The sequence below is a fragment of the Equus caballus genome, chromosome 8 (assembly GCF_041296265.1).
Source record: "Equus caballus isolate H_3958 breed thoroughbred chromosome 8, TB-T2T, whole genome shotgun sequence".
In the NCBI taxonomy this organism is placed as follows: domain Eukaryota; kingdom Metazoa; phylum Chordata; class Mammalia; order Perissodactyla; family Equidae; genus Equus; species Equus caballus.
The window spans coordinates 14,863,927-14,885,322 of NC_091691.1; the positions used below are offsets into that span (position 1 = coordinate 14,863,927).

The 21,396-nt window shown below is 47.1% G+C and overlaps 1 protein-coding gene across 5 annotated transcripts in view; it reads right to left on the reverse strand.

Moving 5' to 3' along the window:
• The window catches only part of LOC100067080 (cationic amino acid transporter 4), a 28,126-nt gene extending 27,723 nt beyond the window's left edge, over nucleotides 1-403 (reverse strand). For 4 of the 5 annotated variants that reach the window (XM_070275352.1, XM_070275355.1, XM_070275353.1 and 1 more), the window contains exon 1: nucleotides 128-385. In XM_070275352.1, coding sequence (XP_070131453.1) covers nucleotides 128-169 — 42 coding nt within the window. In that variant the 5' untranslated portion in view covers nucleotides 170-385. Of the gene's footprint in view, nucleotides 1-127 lie in introns of all 5 variants that reach the window. The other variant, XM_023646991.2, reaches the window with a different exon arrangement.
• Between the last annotated feature and the right edge of the window lie 20,993 nt (nucleotides 404-21,396).

The window sequence follows — 21,396 nt, forward strand, 5'->3', positions numbered from 1 at the left end:
ATAAAATAGGTGTTGAGATTGTGTCAAATTATCATTTGTTATGTAGAGCCCTGGGGTATTGGATGGTTCTGTTCTATGTTCAACGAAAGACCACGAAGGAATTGAAATAGAGAAGTCTGTTACTCACGGCTCCTGGAGAAGGTCCACAGCACACCCTGTTGGGCCACATCAGAGGTTAAGGCAGAGGGCAGGCAGAGCATGGCAGGACCTGGGGCATATTCCTTATTGAGATCCGCAGGTGGAACGCTTTGGGGTTCTCAGACTAAGACTGGATTGGCCAATTCAAATGAAAAAGAGGTTTAGGTAAGCTTCCCAGGGGTCTTATCTAAGGGGCACACAGGGGGAAGGCCCTGGGAGGCAGGGAGAGTGCTTCTCATAAGGGCAGTTGTGGGAGTCATATCAGGAACTGACATGTACTCTGACTCTGCTGGCGGTTATCTAGGGTGTGCACTCTTGGGAGGGGCCAGTGTCATTTCAAGGCCCCTGAAGGCCACTAGGCCACACAAAATGGAAGCTGAGGCTGCAATGCTGTGGGGTAGTTTAGCTAAACTCCCAACAAACTCGTAGAAGAAAACATAGGAGCAAATCTTCATGATCGAGGATTAAGTAATGGTTTCTTTCTTTTATTTTTTATTTTTATTGAGGTAACATTGGTTTATAACATTGTATAAGTTTCAAACGTACATTAGAATTCGACATCTGCATGTAGTACAGTGTGCACACAACCAAAATGTAGTTTCCATCCATCACCATATAGCTGACCTCCATACCCATCTCACCCTCCCCCCAATGGTGTCTTTAAATATGAGACCAAAATGTCAAGAAACCTAATAAAAATATAAATGAGTTGGACTTCATCAAAATTAAAACCTTGTGTGGTTCAAAGTATACCATCAAGAAAGTGAGAGGAGAATAATCCACAGAATGGGAGAAAATGTTTGCAAAGCATATATCTGATAAGGCGATTGTATCCAGAATATATAAAGAACTCTGACAACTCAACAGTAAAAAGGTAAATAGCCCAATTTAAAAATGGGCAAATGAGGGCCAGCACCATGGCACAGTATTGAAGTGTGGCATGCTCCACCTTGGCAGCCTGAGTTCGTGGGTTCAGATCCCAGGTGCAGACCTAAACCACTCATCAGCCATACTGTGGCAGAAACCCAAATACAAACTAGAGGAAGATTGGCACAGATGTCAGCTCAGGGCTAATCTTCCTCAAGCAAAAAAAGGAAGATTGGCAACAGATGTTAGCTCAGGGTGAATCTACCTCAGCCAAAAAAAAAAAAAAAAGGAGAAAGGATATGAATAGAAATTTCTCCAAAGAATATATACAAATGTCCAAAAAGCACATGGAAAGATTCTTGACATCATTAGTCATTAGGGAAATGCAAATCAAAACCACAGAGCGATGTACTGCCTAGGATGCCTACAGCCAAAAAGTCAGATAAGAACAAGCATTGAAGATGATGTGGAGTGATTGGAATCCTCATTGACTGCTGGTGGGAAGGTAAGATAGCACAGCTGTTTTGGAAAAGTACTGGGAAGTTCCTTAAAAAGTTAAACATGAAGTTAGCGTGTGATCCAGCCATTTCATCCCAGGTATGTACCCAAGACATGTCTACACAAAAACTTGTATGTGAACTTTCAAAGCAGCATTACTCTTAATAGCCCCAAAGGAGAAGCCATCTAATGTCCGTCAACTCATGTTGGAAACATAAAATGTGAACTATCCATACAATGGAATATTATTGGTCTATAAGAATGAATAAAGTGGTGATACAACATGGATGAATCTTGAGAACACTGTGCTAAGTGAAAGAAGCCAGTTACAAAAGACAACATATTGAATGATTTCATTGATATGAAATGTCCAGAATAGGCAAATCCATAGAGACAGAGAGATTAGTGGTGGCCAGGGGATGGGGGAGGGGAAATGGGAAGTGACAGCTAATGGGGACGGAGTTTCCTTTTGGGGTGATGACAATGTTGTGAAATTAGACAGTGGTGATGGTTGCACAGTTCTGTGGATGCACTACAACCCACTGAAGTGTACATTTTCAGTTGGTGAGTATTATGGTGTGTAAATAAAGTTGTTGTGAAAATAAAAGATAAAGCACCAAACTGTTTCCTAGAAAGAACTCCAGGGGCAGGAAGGGCTGAGCGCCAGAGAGAGTGCCATGAAGGGCATGGGTCTTACGCACGTCCTCATGGGTCAGAACATGAACCTCTGAACTGAGTAACGCTGCAAGACACCTGCAGCTCCTCACACTGATGGACTTTTGCCTCCCTCTGGCTAGCCTTAGCAATCGGTTATTTTTAGCCAAGATCAGTTTTCTGCCTCCATTCCCAGCTAACATTCTTTGTAATGCAAATCTTCCTCTGTGCCTTTCAAAGCCCCTGACTTTGACTCTCTAGTGGTACACTACTTGAGTTTCTACCTGAATCTGTGCTCCCTGGATTGCAATTCTCTGATCCCCTAATAAACACCTCTCTGCCTCTCATTTTGGCTTTTTGACTTTTAGGTTAACATACATGGTGTCAGAAAGTGGGACCTGAAGTGATCTCACCTTCGTAGACCAGCGTCTCCTGAAACCAGGTACGGTAACTACACAAGCCACCTGGGGTTCATGGTTTTCATGAATCAGCGACTCTTCCAATTGTGGGTCCTCTCAGGTTCTGACCTCCGTCCATTTGGTCGAGGTCAGTCCTTTTTTTGGATCAGGGGTGACCAACCAGGAGGTGACTGTCTCAGTCCTGTGTGGTGGCCATTGCCACAGAAGGGGATCCCTCAGCAGAGTTTTTTTCTCTGGTCGGTGAGCACTTTCACTGACTTCAGGAATTTCTTTATTGCCATTCCTGTCTGTGTTTTTCTTTCACATGAGATTTCATTTTCTAAAGTTTCCCAAGAATTCTCTCCCTCAGGAACTCCAGCTTGTTTTATGTTTAAGAACTGAGGTTTATTCTCTTGTAAATTTCTTGATCAGAGGACCAGAACTGTTAAAGATGACTTAACAGATGGCCAGCAAAGGGAACGTTCTAATTAGACAAGATCATTTAAAAGATGCACTTAAAAGCAAAAGCTTCAAGGGGCCAGCCCAGTGGCATAGTGGTTAAGTTCAGGTGCTCCACTTCAGCAGCCCAGGGCTCATAGGTTCAGATCCTGGGTACAGACCTACACACCACTCATCAAACCAGGCTGTGGCAGAGTCCCACGTACAAAATAGAGGAAGATTGGCACAGTTGTTAGCTCAAGGACAATCTTCCTCAGGCAAAAAGAGGAAGATTCACAATGGATGTTAGCTCAGGACCAATCTCCCTCACCAAAAAGAAAAAAAAAGGAAAGGCTTCAAAATTCTAAATGGCTTTGATATTGAACCTGTTAATCTCAAATTTGTGCATCCAATGCACGGTAAACTGAACACTGAGACATCAGTGCTTGGAGATGGAGAAAGGTTTATTTGAATTGGCCAAAATGAGAAAGTGGGAGCATGGGTTCACTCAAATCCACCTTAAGAGCAGGAAACAGGAGGTTTTATAGAGCAAAGGTGCTTTGGAGAAACAAAGGGTTCACTCCCAATAAGTTCCTGGGCAATCTGACGTGGGCATCAACAGCAGCTGGGGGCCAGCCATTCTGTGATCACAGCCTCTGCAAATGCATTCTGTTTCTTCTGGAAAACAAGCTAACAAATCCTTGAGACCCTTAAATCAGCCTTCAGGTTAAACAAGAAAACAGCAAATTGATAAGATTCAGCCATGTCTTTGATGGGAAGAAGTCGTGTTCTTATTGAATATCTATAGTAACCCTCAGGTACCCAGCTTCGGCTTCATTGAAAGTTTTGTTGCCAAAAGCTAGTGAAAAATTAAAGATATAAGAGGGACCTAAAAGAAAAGACTACACAACCATAAACAGAAGTCCACCAAGTTAGCGGACTGACACCCTCATTTCTACTATTGTAGGAGAGTCCCTGGATAGGCCCCTCCAGAGTTAATGAGACTCTGAGGATTTTCCTAGTAAACTGTCATGTTATCCTCTTAAACAGCCTAGGGGAAACTAAAATTAGAATTAATGGAGTTATTTAATACTGCCAGAATTATTTACTGTTTTTCTAAGCCAAAAACTAGCAAGATTTTTACAAGGATATTTTCTTTTTTTTTACTAGCTCTCTGGTCAAAAATTGGCCAAATTCAAAGCTGATATTCAGAGCCTGATAAGAATTTTTTAAACAGGCTTTCTTTCCTAAGTTAAAAAAAAAAGACAAAAACTATGTACCCAGAAAGAAAGAAGTAAATTATGGATAATATAATTGGTCAGGTAAATGAACCTATGTTTTCATTTAAGTTATAATCCAATTTCTGAGGCATTGAGAGCAAATATCTTTATCTTACAAATCCTTGCAAATCTGAAATGTAGCTCTAAGGGCAGTTCAGATTCCACCCACTCCCTTTCACCATCCTAACCCTCCCCCCCACCATCTGACTCAGAGCCTAGGAACCTCTCCAGGAACGTTCCTATTTAGACCATCCTCCATTCCTAAGACTGAAGGAAAATTTTAAACCCCAATTACCCTGAAACTCCTAGGAAAATACTTGCATTTGTTTCTCTTTGTCATTTAAAGTTGTAAATTTTTCCATGTCTTTCGAGTGTAAACACCCAAAGAGATAACAGCCCACAGTCTCCTGAGACTGAACCTGGCTCCTCATCAGTAAAGCCTGAGGCTAAAGAACAAAAAGGAAAAATGTTTCCTTTGAAATGCAGGCTGCTAGAGAGGCTCTCTCTCCTAAATATAATTCATAGCCTCCTTATCTCCAGCAAAGATAAATCTTCAACGTCTTCTCCACAAATATTAACAACAACAGAACCTTTTAAGCAGATGACCTTAACTTGTTCCATCTGCTAGAGACACAATCCTAAAGTTTTGAATTGTGCCTGATTCATGGCTGTAATTTTTCAAATGAAAACTCTAAGACCTCTGTCTGTGTTGGTCCATATACATGTACGTACATTATACATGTGTGATACTGCTGTACCACCAGATGGTATAAACAAAAAATTGATTTCTAAAAAGAGTTCTAGCTAATCAACTTAAAGTAAGAACTTACATAAATTATTCCTAAATATAATAGACACTGACCCAAATGTTTTTCAAGTTAACATGATATAAAATAATTGTTGATGAAAATAATCCACAACCAATCTATTAATGAAAATGGGGGTGAGTTTATTCTGAGCCAAATGTGAGGACCATGTAGCCCAGGGCCTTCCTTCTCCAACAAAGGAGGGGCACTGAAGAGATGGGGTGTACAGAGTGGTTATATACCCTCAAAGAGCATGTTTCACACGATTGAAATGTCCCTTTTACAATAGTCATGACATTACTCTGTCGACACAGCGATTGATGGACACAGCAGGTAGTAGGTCTGTGGTCTCAGTGGACAGAGCAGGTATGTTGCCTTGAACTGGGTGGTCACAGGTGATCACAGCAATCAGTTCCTAGCCTAGGGAGAGATGCTGATCCTTAAGGAAATGCCAATGTGGGGGAAGTTGCACATCTATCTTAAGGCCATTTGTTCTTCTCTTTGGGACATAGCAAATGCTGAAAGCAGATATACAATGCATGCTCAATGGCCATGTCAGGCCCTTTTGGAAAAACAAGATCAGGCTGAATTAGGTTTACAACAAATGGCTCCCTCATATTCTCCAACATATCCTGTTGCTTGCCATTTTTGTTTGTCATAATCATAGCCAAGCAAAGCTGGCTTAAGTTTGTTGGTTTAATTAAAATAGACATGTCTTCAGACTTATCAGCACTGGACATAATGGAAACGTGCAACTTTTATTCTACCTGGGTTATTAATCAAATAAGCTCATGTTATCACTCATAAAATTTGTCAGCAAGAAAAGATTAACTTAAAATGATAGCTAACTGGTTTAACGTCTCATGAAATTTTCATGAATAACCTAGTATGATTGTTAAGAGAAAATGAACTATATAGATGTTAATGAAATAAGGCATTTTAAGTGCAATAATTACGCTTTATGGTAAGTGTACCTTAAAATATCTTCTCCAAATCTTTTGGTAACTTGAAAGCTAAAAGTTTTGCTAAATGAAAATAAATGATGGGAAATTCATTGAACATCTTGAAAAGATAAAACAGATCTCCAGATAAGCTAGAACAGGAAAATGGTAATTACTGAACAGACGTTGATCTACTTTTGGCTTCTTAATACAGAAAAAATAAATGATGCTTGGATCTACTAGTAAATACATCTCATGCCACATTAACAAAATTTATGCTATGAGAAATATGTTTTCAGTAAAAGAAGGTACAAGGAATGGAGATATTTTTGTAAGAGTTTAAATTTGTCCTAAAATAACACTGGTTATGAGAGAGAAGAAAGGACAAATCCTGAAGGTAAAAAAGAAAGTTTGTGGAAGAGGAAGCCTGAGGAAAGAATCTTGTGTGAGGTCAAGCTGGCTGACATGGAATGAATTCAATTAAGTAAATGAGCTTTAATATCAAAAGTAAGCTGGTACAAAACTGAAATTTGGTTTTCTCTGTGTGTTTGTTATAAGGACAAGCTCTCTTGGGCTTTTAATCTAGTCCTGATAAAGAGATTATGAAACGTTTTTCTTCGTCTTTCATTAATCTGGCCAAAAGGCAGGGATTTCATGTTTTATAAAAGTAACTTGCTGTGCTTTATTTTAAAAGCTGAGTCTTTCCATTACAAAGAGCTAAGGTTTTGCAGCTTTGTAACCTTCTATATTTGCCTTTGAAATCTTTTTGTCACCTTGGTGAAGTAGATAATTAAATATGTTTCATAATGATCTGTGATACCATTTAGGCAAGTATTTGAAGGCCTTCTTTGATATTTTTGATAAACTTCCCCAAATCAGGTTCTAAATGAAGTCTTTTTTGACTCTAGCTCACATTGTGATTTTTTAGAGGATCCCTGAGACATCTCAAAAGATTGGTTTTCTCCATATAAAAAGAGAGACGTTAAAATAATTAGGTTTATCTGATATGTTAAATTACATGGGAAGTACTGTCAAATAGCAATTAATCTTCTTTATGCTATGTCTTTATAAGTATATATTATGAGTTCCAGAAATTACATGAAATTCCTGGGAGTCTAACATGTCCTGGGATAAAATGCTGTCTGTCATCAGAATTGAGGCTCACACTAAACATCAGGAAAGCTCCTTAGCTGACTTTCATGCAAAGCCAGCAACCACGGAATCTATAAAGATGGGCACATGTGGATGAAGTCCATTCTGCCTCTGCAAAGAATAGTCCCTCACTGCCAGACAGTTGCCATCCTGACGTCCTTATAACAAGGCAACAGTCTGCTCCTGGAGCAGAGAAATGAAGGCAGGTAAACAATGGCTGTAAATTCAACAGTGAGGGCTATGGAAAACCAAAGACACCTACTGGGCTCTTCCCAGTTCTCTTGAGAACCCCATTTTTCAGTTTTTACACTCCTTCACACACTATAGGAAAAACTATTTCTGTCCCAGATGCCTCAGGATTCCTCCCTCTGGGTGCTTTGAGCACCTGCAGCTGGACTTCATTTACCTACCAATTCCTATGGTTCACCAATATGTTCTTGTTGTTGGATGTTTTCTGGATGTGTTAAAACCTTTCCCTCACCACAAACCTGATGCCCTCATGATGGCAAAGAAACTGCTAGAACACGTGCTTCCCACTTGGGATTCTTCCACAACCTCCAGTGACAAAGGCACCCACTTCACTGGGAAATCATAGGAACCTTAATACAAACTTCTTGGGATTATCACCATCCCTATCATTCTCAATCATCAGGTAAAGTCCTGAAAACTGATGAAAACATGAATTCAAGCAGAACGAGTATTAATTACCTGGGACTACATTAAACGAGGAGGATGTTATAATGTTTTCTTTTTCTAGATTTAAAAAAATCCTTTCTGTTAAGCTATCAAGAACTTGGTAAAACATGGCTTTGTGAACAAAGATGAAACACTCACCTTTGCTCCCTACCTGATCCCTCCAGAATTCAGAAACTCTCAGTATTTTTATTTTCACTTGTATAAATTATCAGCCCCAGTTTTTAATAAAAATGAACTCGTTTTGCTATGATTATCTTTGGCAAAAAAAAAGAGTTGAGGGTAATTGTAGAGAGAAAAATTACGTTTCCACCTTTATACATATTAGATTCTAGTCCTGTTAATTGTCTCCGAGGTTTCTTATATACTGTGGACTGGACTCCCCTGGCTTGAGATATCGCCTTCAGTCCTGCAGACTGTTGACAGTGCCGTCTTTGGAAAATATGAATTAACTCCACGAGGCAGTCACGAGCACATCCGTGTCTGCTGGCACACAGCCTTCTGCTGCTCCCCTGTTGCCTGATGCACCTATGACCAGCTACTGGGAGTCTCTACAGTCTTGTGCTCAACCTATCGACAGGTTAAAGACCCTTTCCCAGATTCCAATTTAAGCATCCTGTTGGTCAGCCTAGAGCCTGGTGACTGGGTATTCTGGAAGCATCATCAGAGGAAGCCCTTGAGCCCCATCTGAAAGGACCTTACCATGCGCTCCTGACCACTGACACTGCTGCTGAACTAGAAGACACTGCATTCTGTGTGCCCCCTTTGGGTATATATTTGTGTGTGATTACTGTGGGGAACCATGGGCTTATGAATGTCTAGACAGCTGGCATATGACAAGATAATTCCTTTAGGATATCATAATATTCCATTTCCAGTTCTTGTTTAAAAAGAAATCCAAACCACATCACATAGGTCCAGGTGAGACTTGGAGACCCCTTTTTATTCCCCATCTACTCTCCATTGATTGTCATTGCCAAAGGCTTTGCCCCTTGGGTTGACGGTGCCTGTAATGAGCTGTTGATAAAAAATGTATCCCTAACCATAGCTTCCCTGGCATATTCTATTTCTCGAGCCTTAGCACAATAACACTGACCCCTGGATTCTCTAGTGAGGGTTGTGTTAGATAATCGAATGGCACTCAGTTATCTCCTTGCAGAATAGGGTGGCATCTGTGATGTAGCCAACACCTCCTGCTATACTTGCATCAACTCTTCTGGTGTTGTTGAGTTAGAACTTGCAAAAATTATAAAAATAGCACAGGATGTCTCCTGTCCAATGCCTTTCAATGACACCCTCTGGTTCCCTATCAGTGTTTTCAGCTGGCTTCCTTCAGGCAGAGGGGCTTGGAGGAGACCAGGACTTCAAACATTGTTTACGATTACTACTGGAATTCTTGTATGTGTACTTGCATTTAAGCTTCTTATGCTACTACTCACTCAGATCTGCTCCAAGTTGTACTAAGAACTATTGTCCTGATTTGCATGATCTTTGGAGCCTTCAAGCTACTAAACATTTGCCTTTCTCGATGCTGTGTGTCTGTCTCTACCTCCAGAATAATGACTGCTCAGAGACTTGAGATGATCAACCAATCTAGAAACTCCAAAAAAGGGACTTGATACTTTCTGCAGATAGAGGCCATGCCTAAGACTTATTTCCTGACTGCCTCCTTGTTGCTCAGATGCAGCCAGAGCCTCTGACTGCATTACTCCTATTGATGATTGAGCACCTCGCTTCCCCCCACAAGGGACATGACTTCCCAGGAATGAGCCTTCCTCACAATGAGGGAAATATCAGTATATCAAACAGTTGATCTACAATGCTTTGTGTTCAAAATGTGCACAGTGACAACAAAATGGAGTGACATATGTCAAGGCTTCTAAAATAGAGCTGGGAGGCCACTAAGGAAATGGGGCTTATGCAGGCATGCCATGTCTCTACTCAGAGGGAATGCCAATTTGAACTGTGCCTCATTGTTGTCATCTTGACCTTCTCTCAAGAAATGTGCTTACTCCCATGGATAAGAACTTTCTGCCTTGGAGATGGCCTTAGCAACCAATCACGTAGAGCCTAGAAGCAACAGTTGTTGCAAGCACCAGTCACAAATTTTGCAAAACATCCTGTGTAATTTCTCTCTTTGTGCCTTTATAAACCCTTGCCTCCTTTGTCTTCCTTGGAAGACCGTTCGGGTTTCTGCCCGAGTCTATGTCTCCCGAGTTGCAATTCTAGTTGCCCAAATACACATCTGCTACTTGAGTTGTAGAGGACTTTTCCTCATCGACATCTCATAGTTCTGGAGGCCAGGAGTCCCAGATCAAGGTCTGGGAGGGTTGACTTCCAGTCAGGCCTCTCTTTCGGGCTTGCAGAGGACTGCCCTCTTGCTGTGTCCTCACAAGGGGGGAGGGGAGAGAGCAAGCTTTTTGGTGCTTCTTCTCGTAAGGATACTAACTCTTCTGTGGGTCGGGGCCCCAACCTTATGGCCTCATTTAACCTTAATTAATTCCTGTCTCCAAATACATTCACATTGACAGTTAGGGCTTCAACATATGAGGTATTGGGGAAAAAATCAGTCTGTAGCACCCTCCCTCCTCAGGGCTCCAAGCATGCCATGCACAGAGCTGAATTGTAGCCTGTACCATGTTGTGTTTTTAAGTACTATTTATCGTTCTGGCTGTAAAAGTAATGCATACTTAGAATAGCAAGTGTGGAAAATGCAGAAAAATATAAACAAAATAAAAATACATGAACCCACAACCTAGAGATAAGCATTATTAATAACGCCAGGGGCTCTTATGGTCTTTTTTTTTTTATTGAGTGTATACATTCATACATTTTTTGTACACAACTTGGATCAAACAATATGACTTTTTTTGTAACAACTTTCTGGAGATGTAATTCACATACCATACAATTCACCCTGTTAAAGTAGTGGACAAACCAACAGGTCTTAGTGCATTCACGGAGCTGTGCAACCATCGCCACAATCAATTTTAGAACATTTTTATCACCTACAAAAGAAGTCCAGACCCTTTGGCTGTCAGTCTCCAATCCCTCCCCTCCCCCAGTCCAGGTCAGCGTCTACTCTACTTTCTGTCTCTGTGGATTTGCCTATTCTAGACACTTTGGATAAACAGAATGGTACAAGATGTTCTTTTGTGACTGACTCCTTTCACTCAGCATAATGTTTTCAGGGTCCATCCATGTTATAGCATGACACATGCCCCTCACTACATGATCCGTTCCCGCAGTAGCATGCTGCTTCATTCCATTGTCTTCTAAACATCTATACTGAGATACAATTCACCTATTTAAAACACACAAGTCGATTTATTTTAGTGTTGTCATGGAGGTGTGCAACCACCACCATAATCAATTTTAGAACATTGTCATCACCCCAAATTTCATTCCTTTTTATTGCCAAATCATATTCCATTGCATAGATGTCCCACAGTATTTATCCTTTCATCAGCTCGTGGACATTTGCACCTTGAGGCTATTAGGAAGAACGCTGCCATGAACATCTGAGTACAGGTGTTGGTGGGGACATATGTTTCCATTTCTCTGGGAGTGGAATTGCTGGGTCACATGCTCACCTCCATGTTTACCCTTTTGAGGACCTGCCAGACAAACCATGTGAATTTTACCCAAAGTGTCCCAGTTTATTAATCACGTGCACTATCACAAATTCTTAAATGATATTTGACAACTTGGCTTTAGTGTTTGCAGACCTCCAAATCTCAGTTAACAATCCTTGTTAGTGGGCATTTAGATTATTTCCAATTTTCGTGTTATAAACAGTATTTCAGTGGACGTCGTTGGGCATCAATCTTTTTCTGTGTCTCTGGTTATTTCTGTAGAGCAGATTAGTCAGACCATTGGGTCAAAGGTCACAGGCAGTTCTAAGGCTCTCAGTGCATAAGGACAAATTGCCTTCCCAAAAAGTTGTGTCAGTTATGTTCCCACATGTTGAGTGTGGGAATACCAATGGCACACCAGCTTTTATTTTGTCTCCTGAGGTCACCAGGGCAGGGACTTTGGGCATCTTGACCCTGTGCCCAGCCCAATGTGCAGCACATCATGTGACTTCGTGTTACATAAATAAGGGAGAGCAGAGGATGGCCCTGGTTACTATACAGACCATGGGGGCTGAGGAGCGTACGGGTGTCTGAGTCATCATGAAGTCTGGCTCAATAGGACTTACCAGCAGTTGACACTGGAACTCAGGGCAGACTCAGTAGTAACAAGGCATGGCGAGGGCCAGAACCCTTCGTGTGAAAGTGAAGTGGCCAATGGAAGATGAGGAAGCCACACTCCACAGTCATTTAGGGGCAGACGCTGGTGGGGACGGTCTGAAGACTGGCAGAAACTCTGTTTGGCACTCCACTCTGTAGGCAGCAGTCTTTATGCAAAGCCCTGGAAGAATGACCTTCACTGAGCTGGTGAGGTCCTCAAACCCTCTGCTTACCTGGACGTCCTGAGGAGACACCCAGGACCAGGCAGCACATCGTCACTTTCTAAGAACCTGACTTCTTTCACTTACACACACAGGGCCTCGAAGAAGCTCCTTAGGACAGCTTCTCTCCTATGGATGACAACGTCATTACTCCCCAAACTGTTAAAACAGAGGAGGGAAGGGGCACAAGGGGGCTTCTGGGGGCCTGCTCTATTTCTTGATTAGGGGCTGGTTACCTAGGTGGATGCTGTTTGTGAAAATTCACCAGACCCTGCCCTTAATCCATGTGCACTTTGCAGCATAAATGTTGTTCCTCAGTAAAAAATGAAAACCAGAGAGGTTGGGGGAAGAGAACCAGCACTGAGTCTGTCTCTGCACAGGACCTTTCTGTGGGCTCTGTCATGTCATCCCCGCTCACAGTGACCCTGCCTGGTAGGTATCAGCCATGTTTCACATGGACACAGGGCTGACTCCTGGGAAGGCTTTTACATGGACTGTAAGGATTCAGAAGTATTTCCCTTAAAGCTGAGGATAGCATCTGGGCCAGGCAGAGGAGACTAATGATAACAGGGAAGGAAGAGGAAGTAGAACATTGTGTCTAGACTAGTGTTGATCTCGGATTCAGAATCCAGGATCTAACATTGATGGATCAGGATTTGCTTCCAGGCCTGTCTGATTCCAATTCCTGTTGGGTTTCCATTATACTAAACAAGGATATTTGTCACCAGGTGCCTCAAGCCTGAAGACTGGAACTGTGAAAACACATCTCTGGAGAGGCTTTGACTCAAGTCTGGATTCAAAGAAAGCAGGGTTAGAATAAGCAGTGATTTGTGACTAGACTTTCTTTTAATAAAAGTATTTTGTATTTGGCAAGTCTCTCCTTAGTGTTTAACTGCCTTAGAAAAAAATGACATTTTTTTCTGTATTAAAAAGGTAAAATTGAATGGAAAGGGGTCCTGATCTCCCCCTCGGCCACACAGTGAATCTTCCAGCACCAGGATCCCTGGCAGGCAGGACAGGCTGGGGGGAGGCGGCCGCCTTGCAAGTGCTGACCCTGCAAATCCAAATGTCAGTGAACAGCGAGCATCCTGCCTCCGAGCCGGCTCTTCTCTCCCAGCTGATGAAGAACCCAGGCAGGGGTCCAAGGTGAGGCCAGGGCGGGACCCAACTCAGGAGCAGGAGTGGAGCTGGAGGGGCGTCAGAAGCCACTTCAGTCCTGGGCTGCAACTTGACTCCGTCAGGCTGTGTACCTGGGCAGGGCACACTGTTTCCCTAATCCCCACTTTCTCCCTGTAAAACCCCTCAAATGGCTGTTGGGAGAATCTGAGGGAGGGTTCATGAAAACCTCCTACAGAGAAATCCAGCAGTTCCAGGGCGGTCTGTCATGGATCCTCCTGTACAGACGTGAGAACACCAAAGCAGCCTTCACTTCACCTGGGATTCCTGGACATGGAAGAAACGCACACACGCACACACACTGAGACCAGCTGAGCCCAGGGAGTCCCGGAGAGCAGCGTGACACAGAAGGAGGGACTCCTCATCTCTGCTGACCTGGCCGAGCACAGCCCCACTGCCTCCGCTCAGAAGGTGTCTCCATGGGACAGAATGTCCTGGGTGCGGCTGCAGGGCTAGAAGAGAGGAAGGGAGTGGGTGCTGGATGTGTGCCCACCCAGGGCCCGGCTCTGTGCCAAGGACAAGGATGCAGACACACAAGACACACTCCTTCCCGTAAAGATCTCACCCATTGCGGGGAAGAGAGGAAAAGGAACATCACAAAAATGCAGTGTGATGAGTGCAGCGAGGGAGTGTGCACCAGCTCTCCTGGGAGTAAAGGTTAGGTGGGGACAGAACCCCTGATCTTACTTCTACAGGTGAGGTGGGCAGAGCTGGGCATTTCAGCAAGAAGAGCAGCAGGAGCAACCACAGAGAGAGAAACCGCCCCGTGTGCATGGATACTTCCAGGCAGCTTGGAGGGAGAGGATGGATTTCAGAACGGGAGAGAAGAGCAGGGTTGGCAGAGCCCAGATCCTGGGGACAAACTATGAATGACACACCGCTAAGCTTGGATTCATCCAGAGGAAAGTCACTGACGAGTTTAAAGCAGGGAGGGACAGGGGCACGTTTCTGGGTTAGAAAAATCACCTGGGAGTAGGTAGGAATTATGGGCCAGAGAAGAGAAACTAGCAGGACCACAGACCTAGAGGAGGGGAGGTGAGAAGGAGGAGCAGGCAGCCTGACTCTCTGTAGGAGGTGAGATGAAGGAGGAAGATGGGGGGACAAGCACTGGGCCCAGCTTCTGATGGAAGATGTCTCTCTGACCAAGAGGAAGCCTGGAGAGGGAGATGCTGCAATCAGTTCAAACTCTCAGAATCCGATGTGCCTATGGGCCATCTTGGGCCCATCCAGCAGGTGGCTGGAAGTGGGGATCCAGAGCTTAAGAGAGAGTCTGGGTTCCTGCCAAGGGCTGGAGAGGGGTGAGCCTCAGGCTGGGGACGGGGTGCTGCAGGGGTTCCTCTGCCAGTTGAGGGAGCTGAGGGCCATGCAGGGCTGGATCCCCTGGAGCTGGTGGTACTCTCCTCTGAGCACATGCTGTTGCCACAGTGGTCCTCGTGGAGCTGCTCTACCCTAGATTGCACCTCTCTTCTCTGTCTTCTGCTCTCAGCCCTCCTCAGCCACTGTCTCCCCACTGGCATCCCTGGAGGAAGGAACCATGCTGTGCACACAAGGCCTCAGGTAGGTCTGAGCCTGGGTCCAGAAAAGCCAAAGGAAGAGCAGGGGAGAAGGTGAAGGGGAGGCAAGGATGCCCTGGCCATCTTCAGCAGAGCAGCTCTCCAGTGGGCTGAGGAGGAGGAAGAAGAGCTGGGAGGGAAGGATGGAGAGGAGAGGAGTCCGCAGAAGTGCATGGGCCAGGCCATAGATGGGTGAGTGATGGCAAAAGGAAGAAGGGGTCACAAAAAGAAGCCAGGATCCCATCACCCCCTCGGGTCTCTGGAAGATGTGTTCCCTGCTGCCACTGGAGTGGGAGAGGTGACAGATGAGGGATCTATGTGGACAGGCACAGACAGGTCTGTGCTGGGGCCTCCCCCGTCAGGCTAGCACTCACAACAAGAATCCTCAGTGTCTCGTTGACCCGGAGGCCCAGGCCCAGGTTCACGGCTCCCCACAGAGATGCAGTTGTTGCTGCAACAGAAATATATGTGCCTTGTGCTGTCTTGCACACAGATTTCCTCAGGGTCCCAGCTGGAGGTGCTGGTGCATCCACGGGGTCAGGCTTCACATTCCAGCCTCCAAACACACCCTGGGGACCCTGGATGGGTCGGTGAGTAAAAGCTGGATAATGACCCCACTTCGCTGGAGGCTCCCAGTGTTCAGATAGATCACCTGGCAACACACCCAGAGCATCCCTCCCCACCTAGTGGAGACCAGCAGCTTCTCCCTGGCCCTCAGAGCTCAGCAGGTGCTTCCCTGTGTTCTGCCCCAGCTGGCACCCTGTCCCTATCACCATGACAGCTTCTGTTCTAGAAAAACACCCTGCTCCCTCTCCACATCCTCTCCTCCTTCTCCTGCTCCTGCATCTGCTGGACCTGAATGCCAGGCCTCAGCACAGCTCTTGGCCACATTGTCTGAGAGCCAGTCCCACTTCTCTTCAACTTCTCAGACCCCAGCTCTGGCCTTGAAATTCAGCATCTCTCATGACCTCCTCTGGCCTTGGCTCTTTCCATAGGGAGCAGAGCTGGGCAAGATTGCAGCAGGCAGGCCCTGGTCACTCTGGCAGTCAGGACCTCTTGGCCCTCTGCCTCTTTCCTTCCCTCTGGTGTGCAGCTCCTGCTCTGGTTACCTGCTGAGGCCTGGGACCCTGCCTGGGCCTGGAGGAGCAGCCCCCACACAGCAGGTCACCAGCAGCCACGTGCAGAGCAGGGCATGTGAGCACCCACTCTGCACCAGGCTCTCTGAAGGTGCTTTACACATACATTCATGACTCCCAGCTCCCTCACCTATGCAGTGGGTGTTACGAGCCCCAATGTCAGACTGATGAACTCCAGTGAGAAGGATGGAGCTGGGTGCTCTCGGATTGCGGCTCAGGCCCCATCATGGGTAGACTGTGGAAGTTTTGGGAATTAAAGTGCTGAACAGCAGCAAGATCACAGAGCCCCTGGTCCTTGGAGTGGCTATGGGCCCGGAGACTGTGACACAGGGGGCACCCTGTGCTCCCCACCTCATGTTGAGTTCCTCCACCGTGTTGTTGGTCTTAAGTTCCTCGCCCACCATGGAGGCTCTAGGATCTCCAACCCATTGTATGAGATGTCCAGGACTCTCAGGAAGATGTTTACCAGGAATGCAAAAGAGCGAAGTCATGGCACCACATGTGATGGTGGAGAAAGTCAGGGGCCACAGCCTCAGAGCCAAGGAGGCCCAAGGTGCAAAGAGCAGGGACCGAGTGTGGAAGGGCAGGGTCCAGGTTAGAGTCTCGTGTCTTGGATGGTGGTGAGCAGCGGGGCCGAACCCCTGGAAGTACAGTGGAGAGAGAGTTGTGGATGTGAATGACCCTCAGAGCCTGGGGTCTGCCGCGTGGCAGCAGCCCCCAGAGACACAGTGATCAGGCTGTACTGCCACTTGGGGGCCTCTCAAGGGCAGGGACCCGGAGGCACAGAGTAGCCCAGGGGCCCAGGAGGGTTCCAGTGAGGGGCTGTTGGGGGCTGTGTTGGGGAGAAGGGTGCAGCTTATGGATGTTCTGGAAAGACAGAGCCTGACCTGCCACCTTCTGGGGCGGGAGCCCAGGTCAGCCCCTGTCAGAGGGAAAAGCAGTGGCTGCTGTTCCTTAGGAGGACCCACAGAGGGAGCTGGCACCTGCTGGCGCCTTCTGCCACCCTGGCAGGGGCTGGAGCCACCTGTTCCCGAGGCCTACAAGCCACCACAACCAAGGGAGTAGGTGGGCTGTTTGAGAGTGTCTGGGACCCCAGGGTGCCAGGGCATCATCTCAGGAAGCATCTGCATATGCCCAACAGAGAGCATGTGTCACCAGACTGCACCATGTCCCCACCAGCCGAGTGTCTGTGACATCTGGGGAATGTGTGTGATAGTCAGCTTCTGACGCCTCAGTAAGTTACGTGAGAGTGGACACAGAGAGATGGAACATTGTCGTCACTAAGTGGAGCTGGGAAAATTAAAGTCACTTAAAGTAATATTCTTGAAGCTCTGCTGAAAAGATCCAAGGTTCATTTCTGAAGAGCTGCAAAGATAGGGAGCAGGCATCTGGGATCCCTGCCCCAAAAGACAGGCTGGAGGGGCTGACAGGTGGGGGCCTCATATGTCCATTTCCCTGGCAAAGCTCATTGCTGATGGGCCTCACACGTGTTATGTAGAGCTTGGTGAGTCCTGTGTTTTTTGCCAGGGCTGGTCCAAGTGTCTTCCCTTAAGAAACGCCAAGAGGGACCTTCTTAGTCACTGTTTATTCCTTCAAAAAATGATACTGATGCTCGCTGTGTGCCAGGGTCTCTGCTGGGCACAAGGGTCACAGAGTTGAACCCAACATAGGCCTGCTCTGCCCTCAAGGATTTCACATTTAATAGGGGAGACATAAATACAAATTAATGGGATGTAAGCTATTCTAGAATACAAAAAGGGAGGCATGAGAACAGAGTGGGGGCTGACCCTTCCTGGTGGGGTCAGGAATGTGAGGACAGAGGAGAGAACCTTTAAGACTGAGGGACTCCCCACACATGTGCACGCACAGTGGAGAGCAGACACAGGAAAGAGCGAATGTGTGGAGGCCGAGAGAGCACAGGGCACTGGTGGAAATGCACACAGGCCTGGCTCTGGTGGCATGTGGGGGGAGCCAGTGAAATGAGGGAGGAACTATGGGCACCCGAGAGATGCTGAGAGACTTGAATGCCAGAACCAGGAACCTGGAATGACCATATCAGTGGTGAGGAGGCAGGGAGGGCTTTAAGAAGTGACAAGGCTGGATTCCTTAGCAGCGGTTGTAGGGGATGGAGTGGGGTGGGCAGGGGCAGAGACGAGAGGCTAGGGGACTGTTGGAAGGCTTGTGCCATAGTCTATAGGCAAGAAGTGACAAGGCCAGCGCAGCTATGGTGGAGAGGAGGAAGTGGTGGTAGGGGCAGGAAAGTGCGGGCCTTGTGGGGTTAAGAAACCCTGAGAGATATTCAGCATGTAAAATGGGCAGAAGCCCCACCCACCCATCCACCCTGCTCTCCACTCCCTCAGCACTCAGCCAGTCTGACCTCTGTCCATGTCTCAAAAGTGCTGGGAACAACATGCCTCCGGGCTGGCCCCCTGTGTGTAACACTTGATGCCTTTCTTCACCTGGCTAACAGGTCCCCATCCTTCTAACCTGGGGTCACGGTGTCAGGAAGGGTTGCCTGTTTGTCTGGGCTGGGCTGGGCTGCCTTGGGCCCCATGTCTACTGTGCTTCCATCCTTCCAGAATCTGGCCATTACACTCTCTCTCTGCCTGGGCAGTCACTCATGGATCTGAATTTGACCCTTCTCCATGGTTCCAGCACCGAGCACAGGTCTAGTAAGGCTGGTCTGAAGAAATGCACAGAGGAAAACAGATGCCCTGATTGAGCAGAGTGCTGAGCGGGCCCCCTGGGCCTGACACGCCTGGACAGACGCTTTCAGCACCGTGGAGAGCTCCCGGCAGGAGGGGCGACCCCCGCGCCGCCTCCCTGGGAACAGGGCTCAGACTCCTTGCCTAGCGCTGGGTCTGACCCCGCAGGCTCTCAGAATCGGGGACTTTCCTCTTCCTCAGACACTTCCAGGGCTGGGAGGAGAGGGCCGTGGTCTCCCACTGTGTAGGGAAGTCCCTTCTTTGCTGAAGAGCCCGAGGATGACAAGGTTCTTGTACACCCAGGAATCAGCCACTTGTAGTTCCAATGCTTGGTCTTCCTGACCCTTGCAGCCAACCATGTGGCAGGTCCTACAATCACCATGGGCCAGTTGGGGAGACTGGACTCAAGCTCCTTCACTCCTTCAGCGAGTCGGGCCCACCCACAGAGCCCCAGTTGGGGAAACAAAATGGGCCTGCTGAGTCTGTGCTTTTCCAGGCTGAAGACCGCCCCCTCCTGTATTTTTGCAGCCTGCACAGGGCCTTAGCCTCCAGCCCCTCCCTCCTGGCCGCCTCTCTAGTTCTTGCCTCTGACCACGCAGGCCCAGAGGGATGCTGTACTTGGTTTGTTGAAAGTCTGAAATGAGCTTCTCTTTTAATTTCAGTGACTTTTCACAATAATTTTCTTAGAAGGTGAACCGGCTCTCTGGCAGTTAGATTCTAGTGCTGTTTCCCACAGGCCAAGGCTGGTGCCACCCCATGTGCTCTACACAGTTTGAGACAGAGCAGTGACTCCCAAACTTTCAATCAGACAAATTTCCTGGGCACCTACTAAAATGCAGATGCACAGGCATCCCCCCCAGGAGTCTGGTTCAGCAGGTCCAGGGCCCAGGAATCTGTATTCCTAACCCATGGTCCCAGGTGATTCTTACAATTGATTAGAGTGGTCGATGATAGGCAGGTAGAACTGCATGTACCTTGCAAAGCAGATAGCTCATGCAAAGGCCCTGGGACATGAGAGAAAGTGCTGAGATCAAGGAATCTCACTGATGTCTTCCATAGACTCAGAATAAAATCTTCTTGCCTTTTGCCATGATTTGTAGCCCTGCAGCCCCCTGTTGCCTCTCCACCCCACAGCCTGGCTACTCTCACCAGCCCAATAGCCCAGTCACACCGGTGTCTGTCAGTCTGAGAAACAGGCCTATGTGTTCGCTGTTCCTCTGCTTGAAATGCACTCCCTCTGGCCTTACCATGGCTGATTCCTCCTGATGCTGCACATTTCAGCTTCAATGTCACCTCCTCACAGAGGCCACCCTGGCCATCTGTCTAAAGCAGGGAGCCCCTTTCTTCTCTAGAATCATGCCCTGTTTGTTTCTATTGTAGCATCAATAATTATGGAGAATAACCTTGTTAACACGTGTTCCCTGAGGCCAGGGCCTCTGTTTTGTTCATGCTGCGTCGCTAGTACCTAAATCAGCATCCCACAGAGGCAGCAGTGGGCAATGAGATATGCAGGGGATGGAGTAAGAGTTCCATGCGGAAGGAGTGGGAAAGGGGCAGGCTAAAGTGGGAAGTAGGGAGCAGGCACCAGAGCATGGTTGCTAGAGTGGTCCTGCCAACCTGCCCCCACCCCCGCCCCAGGAAGATAGGCCCCACAGTGGCCCAGGCCAGATGGGACCTTCTTGGTCACTCAGATGCTTATAGCTCAGGTCCAGGGATTTCAGGCCAGTGTGGGCCGTTGGGAGTTCAGCAAGGTACTGGGCCACCTGCTCCTCCAGGCCATTCTCTGCCAGCTGTACTTCTGCATGGCCAGGCACACTGCAAGAGTGGCACACACAGTCTGGGCGCCCATCACTCCCAGCTCGTTCTCCGACAGGTCCACATCTGGGAGATGCCACCAGTTCTCACTTGGCGGGATCCAAAGTCAGGTACCACCCTCCTCCACCATCCCCCAAACTTCCAGGCCTGAGGCAGTGGAAGGGGCTTTGCAGATGGACTGTCCTGGGGCTGCAAGGCCACTCTGCAGCCCATCAGCTGGATACCCCGACCCCCACCTCAGGTGAAAAGGAGCTTCTTTGTCATGGGGTTAAAGCCACCTCCTTTGTGGTGCTGTGGAGGATGCTATGATGGAGCTGCAGCCACCTCGTTGATGACTCGTGCCTGGAAGCAACATAACCCCCCACTGAAGCCCTCACTGCTGCACCTCTGGGGACTGGCAAGGACAGTCTAAGGGGCCATGCTCAGAGCACATACACAGGCCTCTGCTGAGCATATAATGCTCATCACAACCACAAGGGCTAAGTGCTATTGTTGGGTCCATTTCGCAGATTGGAAACTGAGGCTCAGTGAGGTTGGGTGGCTTTCCAGCATCACTATGCTCTTCTGTGGCAGAGATGTCATTTGGATCCAGCCCTATCAAAGTTCCACCCAGCCCTCCCTCCTCTCACAATGCCAGTCCCTGCCTCTCTGTGTTGAAGGACTCTCCCATCCTGCATTCAGGCATTGGGCGGC